At 59.7% G+C, this 7,836-nt stretch overlaps 1 protein-coding gene across 1 annotated transcript; it reads right to left on the reverse strand.

Moving 5' to 3' along the window:
• Window positions 1–229: 229 nt before the first annotated feature.
• NHLH1 (nescient helix-loop-helix 1) lies at window positions 230–7,102 on the reverse strand. The gene is made up of 2 exons (XM_074853395.1): window positions 6,853–7,102; window positions 230–3,543 (listed from the first exon to the last, which is right to left on the reverse strand). Exon 2 carries the CDS (start codon window positions 3,152–3,154, stop codon window positions 2,750–2,752), a length of 405 nt encoding a protein of 134 aa, XP_074709496.1. The 5' UTR covers window positions 3,155–3,543; window positions 6,853–7,102; the 3' UTR covers window positions 230–2,749.
• Between the last annotated feature and the right edge of the window lie 734 nt (window positions 7,103–7,836).

Genomic DNA, 7,836 nt, shown 5'->3' on the forward strand with positions numbered 1-7,836 from the left:
GCCCGAGCCCGGCCGGTGCTGGTGGGACTCTTCGGGTGCCAAGAGGACACGTCCTGGTCCCTTGGCCGGAGGGGGGGGGCACGGCCTCTCCCCCCCCACCTCCTCTCACAGGCATGGCCGCAGCCATCAGCTCCCGCGTGGGGAATCCACCACCACCACCGCAAGGAAGAGATGGTGAAAAACAAGATTAAAAAAAAAAAAAAAAGACAGAAAAAGGGAAGCCGGGCACTCTAAGTTCAAGATCTCTCTTTTGCTGGCAGTTTAATTCATTTCCCCCTCCCCGACTTCCTTGTGAACTCATAAATAATAAATCCTTGCACAGTCTGAACAGCCAAGACAAACACACGCTGGGGCACACTGCGTACAAGGGTGGGTTGGTTGGTTTTCCGCCGTGGTCATTATTTTTTTTTTTTTGTTTGTTTGTTATCTAGTTTTCCTTTCCCAAAAGTGCACAACACAGCAAATAAATAATAACATTTATCAATAAATTAATTCAATAAATATCCTCGTGGCACAGAGACGTGGCTGGTGAGTGGAGGGGAAGGGTGGGCTGCCCTGCTCTGTTTTGCTCTGCCGCTGCCCCGCCGAGCGATGCGGTGACGGGGGAGCGGGCGGCGGGGTCCGCTGCTCCGGCCCTCGGGGATCCCACATGCCCCGGCGAGTCCTTGCGAGACAGAGGTAGCGAACGTTCTCCCTGCTTTTACGGGGAGGGGGAAAATGAGGTACGGAGCGAGGCGTCGCTGGGAGCTGGCGGCAGAGGCTGGGGAGAGGATGGAGCCAGGAGGTCTGCGAGGTCCTGGGAAGCCCAACTGGGGCTCAGACACCCGGCACAGGCAGCGCCCAACACCTCGGGAGGGCAAAAAGTGGAGGGTGGGAGCCTGGAAGCGCTGCTGGGACCCTCTGCTCCGGCTCTGGGGGTTCGCTGGTGTTCGCAGGACATGGCACTGACCCTCTCTGACACACCGAAGTCCATCTCCCCCAGCACCCACTGCCTGTCTCGCGACGAGGATCAACCCCATTCCCCGCGGGCCAGGCCCCCGGCCCGGAGCGTTGGCTCGAAGCACAGCCAGTGGTTTCTGCACCATCCTGGTCCCCCGCCCGGGCTCTGCTTGTGCTCTTGCCACTGCCAGTGCAAAATTAACTCTTAAAACAAACAAACACCCATAAACCAAGGCAAAACATTCACTCCTGCAATGAGTTTTCCCCAGGCTCAGCGTGCCCTTGCTGGAGAAAAGGCTGCTCGGCTCTGCTTTCCCTTCCCACTCCCCTCCCTCTCCCAAAGTGCTGATCCACGTTGGGGGGGGCAGGGAGAGCCCCGGGTGCTGGAAGCTGGGCAGAGGGGCCGCGCCTGCTCCCTCCCCTCTCCAGCCCTGCTGCCCTTCAAGCCGCACGTAAAGTGCAGTTTACCCCGGCAGAGCGTGTGCTGTGAAAGCTCACGCTGCACCAGTGCTGTACTGGTGTAAACGGGGGGGCCCTGCAGCACCCCAGGGCGAAGCCTCTTTGCCCATGAGCCCCGGCGTCGCAGGGGAAGGATGCGGTCCGGGGGGGCTGAGCACCAGCATCCCCCTGTGCTGGGCCACGCTTGTGACCCCACTCAGAGCTTTTCCACCAGCAGCAGCGAAGCGGAGATGGAGGAAGAGTGGGGAGGGATGAAGAGCTGCATGGGGAGCTCTGGTGCTCCGGGGTGGTGCAACAGGCCGGGCCAGGGGGGCTTCACACTCGTTGTGCACTAGTGCAAAGGAGGGTTGGGCAGCAAAGCCGGGGATGCAGGGGTCTGGGAGCGGAGTGCTGAGCTTTGGGGAGACCAGACGTGCAATGGAGAGACCTCGGGTGCTGCTCCACTGGGCAGGCAGCACAGCCAGAATTTCCGAGGAATTTCAGGGAATTTCAGAGCATGCCTCTCTGCCCCGTCTGGAGGGGAACCTGCCGCTGTCCTCCCCAGGTCCTGCCAGGTCTGCACCACGCTTTGTGCTTCCCTTTGGGGTACAAAAGGCCGGGGTGAACACAGAGGAGCTGCTCTGTGCCCGGGGATGCTCCTGGGCCGCGCTGCCCCTGCGGGGAGGATGGTCCTGACGTGGGTCTGTAAGTGCCCAGCACGATGCCAGGGGCAGAACAGCAGCAAACAGACAAAAATGCCCAGACTGGCCATGCTGGTGGGGCGGCTGGTGGCAGAAGGCGCAGACAGACAGACAGATGGACAAGACCCCGGGGCCGCTTGGTGCTGCAGCGCTTCACAGGTCCATTTTTTTGTGTATAAAAGAGGTGACACGGAGACAGACGTGGTCTCAGTGGCTCCTGCTGTGGGTCAGGGAGCAGACGTGGTGGACAGACTGAGGGATGCGGGCTCAGGATCCCGTAGGCAGCATCAGTGGGATGCACAGCAGAAGGATGGACGGACAGAAGTTGGGAGCACGTGCGGCCAGCACAGCCTTCAGGCAGCAGATCCAGCAGGACAGACAGATGGCTGGTGGACTAAACATCCAGCCTGAGTCAGGCAGGATGGAAGGACAGAAGGACGTGGGCTTGGTGGTGGGGAAATACAGAAGACAGTTCAGATAGGGGGGAGGGCAGACAGCTGGGGACTTGGTCCATTTGAACAGACGGACGAACACAGGCACAGCATTTTGGATGCCCGACATGTGGTTCAGGTCGTAGATGGACAGACAGACTTGAGCTCTTGGCTCAGATGCCCAGCACATGTTCAGGTAGGAGACATGGCAGACAGACAGACGGACGCAGGCTGGGCGGCTCAGACATCCAGCACGTGGTTCAGGTAGGAGATGTAGCAGATGGCCAGGCGGAGGATCTCGATCTTGGAGAGCTTCTTGTCCGGCGGCAGGGTGGGCAGCAGCTTCCGCAGCTCGGCGAAGGCCATGTTGAAGGCCTCGACGCGGATGCGCTCCCGCGTGGCGTGGGCTGTCCGGTACTTGGCCGTGGCACGGCGCCGGCGCCGACGCTCCTCCCGACTCAGGTGCTGCAGGTCTTTCTTCACCGGCTCGCCCGGCTCGGCCACCCGGGACTGAGCGCACAAGCCAACGCTGCCGGCGTCCTCCGCGCTGCCCGCGCGGCCGCCGCCGCAGTCGCTGAAGACGGACTCGGACTCGGAGTGTGTCGGGGGCAGGTCGATCTCTGTCTGGTCCGAATTCAGCATCATCTTCGTAGAAGAGGGGTGGACAGACAGACAGATGCTTCAGAGATACGGGATGTCAGGAGGACAGACTGACCCAGGCGCGACGTCGAAGCAGAAGGGCTCTGGATCACAGCAAGCCCCTGGTTATTCTCCTCCTCTTCCTCATCACACACAGTCTCCGCAAGGGAATGTCAAAATTTTCCCTTTTCCCTGGAGTACTCGTGGGGCGGGAGATAACTTTCACAATAAATAATGTAAGAAAGATGGCAGGATGCATATAAAATAAATAAAATAAATAAATAAATATCCTCTGTGCGTGCGCGTGCACAGAGTCCGCGGGCTCTTCCGTGAGGCCGGGGCAGGACCCAGTTTCGGAGCCGTCAGGTGTCAGAGCCGAACTCCTCCCGCACGCTCTAGAAAACAGAAGCACAGGGGCCCTCAGCATCGCCCGGCTCCCGGCGCACAGGCGAGGCGAGAGCGCGGCTGGTCGCTCCCCTCGCCCTGCGGCGCTGGCCCCAGCCCGAGCGGGGTACAGCCTGTCCCCCCCCCCCAACCCCCCGGGCAGGGATGGGGCTCCGGGTCCCCTGTCAGGGGTGGCGGAGAAGGAGCCGGTGGGGTGGCTCTGGGGGAAGGTGGGAGCCATTTCTCCTGGCTCTCCGGAGAGATGACAGGTGGTGGATGAGCGAAGGGGAAAAACAGACTGCAGGGGCGAGGGGAAGGGGGGGCTTATTGTATACTAAATGAGCCCGTATGTCATGGATCCTGGCACCCCCGACATATGGAACCCAACACAGCTGCTTTGCTTCATGTGTCCAAATAGACGCTGGCTCCCCGCTCCCTCCGGGACGCTGCGCTGTCGGTCGGGAAAGCTGCCTCCCCTCTCCCTTCTCCTCCCCCCCGCTGCCTTCCCCATGCGGCTCCGGCACGGGGAGGGGGGTCCCCAGACCCGCACAGACGCCTCCAGCACCCCGGGAGCAGGTCTGGGAAAGGCAGGTCTTGCCCCAGGAGCATCTTTGCCCCGGACAGCGGAGAAGGGCTGGGGTGGAGCAGGGGAAGGGGAACAAACTTCAGATGGGGAAATGCGGCTGCTGGAAGAGACGGCAGCCGGGCTGGGAAGCCAGCCAGGCAGAGATGTACAACATATTACCTCTCTCAGGCCTGACAAGCTTGTAATGAGCCATACGACTGAGAAATGGAAACTAAACGAATATGGACAGGCGATGACTGGGAAGAAATAGTCCACATCCCGTTTTAAAAGACTGGCGGCGGGCAGAGCCCTTGATGTGTTTGCAGAAACGCCGCCCAGGAAACACGAGGAACCCCAGCAGCGTGTAGAGAAATGTCTGCACAGCCCCTCTGAGCCCCCCCACACATAGGTGGCTGTTTCTTTGCATGCTTACACAAACACACGGGCACACACGTGCACATACACACACATGCACATACACACACGTGCATATACACACAGACACGTTTCCCAGCACATACGTGCAAATGGTCGCAGTCAAAAACTCCTCTGTGAGAATCCCACATCCATTTATGCACAATAATTTACAGCCACGCTCATAAATCTACCCCAAATCAGACATCTCTGCGCAGAAACACATGCTCATCCCTGCACTGTGATATTCAGATTTCACTAAAAAAATTAACCTGGGCTTTTTTTTTTTTTTCTCCTACACAAAACCTTTCAGTTGTGTGTGAGAGTACAAGTAAACCACCCAAATCCTAACCAAAAAGTTACTCTTGTGCAGCCCTTAGCCTGGAGATGATGGAAGGGCTGATGGAAACGTGGCTTTCGGGATCCACGGGGATGCCCTCTCAGGGCTCTGAGCTTGCAATAAACTGCACTGTCCTTAGAGCACACCTGAGTTTGCTTTTGTGTTTAACTTGCCCTCCCTGCGCTCAGCTTCAGAGACCAACCAGCCATGACCAACGCAAGAGCGTGTATCTCCAGTTCCTGAATTAGCCACCTCTGCTGTAGCCATCCACTACAGCCGTGACTCCTGCACCTTGTTTAACCTTCTCCACTCCCCTCCTGCTTTCATCTCTTTTCTCCTTCTGCTCTTGCCGCCTTCCTGCCGACCCAGGACCTCCTTTCTGCTGCCCAGTGGTGGAGGGAGCAGCCCTGCCCTCCCAGCTGCTTTGCCCTCGGGAGCAGTGTGTCGTGGGTGACCACCACCCAAAGCAAACCCCGGCGAGCGGGGGCAGCCCTCGGTGGCCAGGTGCCGCGGCCGTGTCGTGTTTCCCTGCGTGCTGGCGGTGCCGCCCCGTTCCCACTCACAATAGCCATCCCCGGAGCATCGCTCCCAGCCACGGCGGCTCCCAGCAGCGGGGCAGGACGGTGGCTCCAGCCGTGAGCACAAGCTCCGAGAGGCTGCAGCCGGGCTGGGAGAAAGAGGGAAGGTCAGCTCCGGGGTTGGACACGTGCCCCGGCAGCTCTGCGCTTCCAGCTCCTGGGCCGCAGCGAGGAGTCAGCGCGTGGACATCCAGGATCATGCTCACGGGTGCAGCTTCTCCTTAAATCCTCTCCCCCCTGCTCTTAGGGACGGGGAACTGTCTTTGATCTCTTGCACTAGCTTCACCGCTCTTCTGCCTCCCTCTTAGCCCGACGCTGCTGCTCTGAAAACAACAGGCCTGTTCTCCTCTTGCTCTGCAAACTCAGGCGCTGCCTCATCCGACCGGGGCCGTGCTGAGGTGCAGTCACTGGTGAACCGCCCCGGCTCCGCTGCCTCCCAGTCCCATCCCTTCAGCACAGGGCAGGGAAGGGGACAACCAACCACCTCCTGTCCCCTCCTGGGACACCAGAACCGAGGCGTAAGCACATCGCGTCATCCTGGAGTAGGGGAGGCTGCAAAAACTTCTTCTCCTTGGGCAGACGGGGATGACAACCTGGGTCAGGAACAGCCTGGGAACTGCTCACCGGTCGCCGCGCTCCGCGGAGGGGACGGGCTGTGGGACACGTTGCTGTCCCTGTCTCAGCGTCCTTGCGAGTGAATTGAAGCTGCATCAAACATGGGAGGCGGGAGTCCTGCGTGGGGATCTCCATCGCAGGAGGATGTTGGATCGTTTGCATGAAGACAAGTTTCATACTGGACCCAAATAAACTCCTTATCCCGCTCCTTCGTGAGGTTAGTCCAGTCCTCAAAAACCTTTTCCTTCACATGGGTGACTTGGGCTCTGGGTGGCTCTTTTCCACTCTTTCCTTCAGCTGAGCTGTAAACTGCCACCTTCCTAAACTCACCTACTGCAAGAACCTCTTTTAAACCTACACTTGCTCCAGTCCTGCCTTCAGCGAAACCCCGGTAATCTTAAGCCCCCGATGGGAAGCAATGCTTCCTAGCTCCTCGCTTGCCCTTTTCCCTGCACTCCAGCGCTGTCACAATTTTTGAAGACTCCCTGGCCACGCAAAGTGTGCCTGGCACCCACTTCCAGGCCATCTGACTGGAGGTTCCTTCTCTTTTCCCTGATCAGAACCCCCCCGGGCCACCGCCAAGCCCAAAGTGAAGGATGCGCGCAGGGGTTCGTGCGTTAAACCTCGCACCGAGGTCAAGCCCCTTCCTGAGAGAGCCCGTGGGCTTGTGCAGAGACTTTCCTGCTCAGACCACACTGCTGATCTCGCCGTCCCTCTCCCCACCCTCCACGCTACCATTTCATCAGCATCAAACCTCACAACAACATCCCGGAGCGCTGCTCACCCCTCCCCGGGACAGCCACCTTACCCCTGAGCCGACGACCATTCCCAGGCTCCAGCTTTTCTCTTCCAGCAGGATGAAGCTCAAAGTAATCCAGGGAGGGAGGAACCGCTTGGCTCATCCGTCCATTGAGGAGGCAGAAAGTTTCCCCGGGTGCGCACAGCGTCCTGCTCCGTGGGATGGACTTGGGGGGGTCAGGGGGAACCCCAGCAGCCTTGGGGCCCGCGCATGCTCCTCCTTGGGCAGGAGTGCGAGCGGGCCACCGTGCCTTGAGATGGACACCCCAAGGAGGCATGTGCCCCATACGCTATATATACACCCCAGCCTCGCACGCCGGGTCCGACCCCGGCCGCCTCATTGGCCGCTCCGGTGCTCCCCCCCTCATAAATATTAAAGTAAAGAGAGGGGATGCCATTGGCTGTGCGGGAGGTTGGAGCCCCCGGGAGCGGAGGGAGGTGGAGGTTGGATGTGGTCCTGGAGGGTGGATGGAGGTGGTGGGCTGGGAGGGAGGGAGGAGGGTGGGGGTGCTCCGGGAGAAGGCGACATCTGTTCTCCATGCATATTTCATAAAGGAGAAATAGAGAGATGGGAGCGAACGTGGAAAGGGGAGAGGGAGAGACAGGCAGGCAGGCAAGTCTCTTTGCCTGGCTGGGATGAGGACCGGCGTCTGCAGGAGAAGCGGGACCCAGGGCACAGCCTTCCCGGCGGCTCCCGCCGGTGTGCAGCCCCCGTGGGTGCGTGGGGGAGCGGGGCTGCGTGTCCGCACCGCGCCGGCATGAACCCGTGTCCCTGCGCATGCAGCCGCGTGACGCACGGGTCCGTGGGTGCGTGTGTGGGACGCGTGAGCACTGGTGGGTGCCCGCACCACGGACAGCCTCTACTAGCACCAACGACTGTCCCCCAGGTCCTGCCTGGGAGCTGCTGTAAAATTCACCTGTAGTAAAGTTTGGTGAGAAAGAGAAAGAAAGTGGAAGGAAGAGGTACCCAGAATACACAGGTATTGCTTTGAAA

The sequence above is a fragment of the Strix uralensis genome, chromosome 32, assembly GCF_047716275.1.
Source record: "Strix uralensis isolate ZFMK-TIS-50842 chromosome 32, bStrUra1, whole genome shotgun sequence".
NCBI lineage: Eukaryota > Metazoa > Chordata > Aves > Strigiformes > Strigidae > Strix > Strix uralensis.

Coding starts and splice junctions, on each gene's coding strand:
- NHLH1 (XM_074853395.1), bottom strand. CDS start 3,154: ATGATGCTGAATTCGGACCAGACAGAGATCGACCTGCCCCCGACACAC.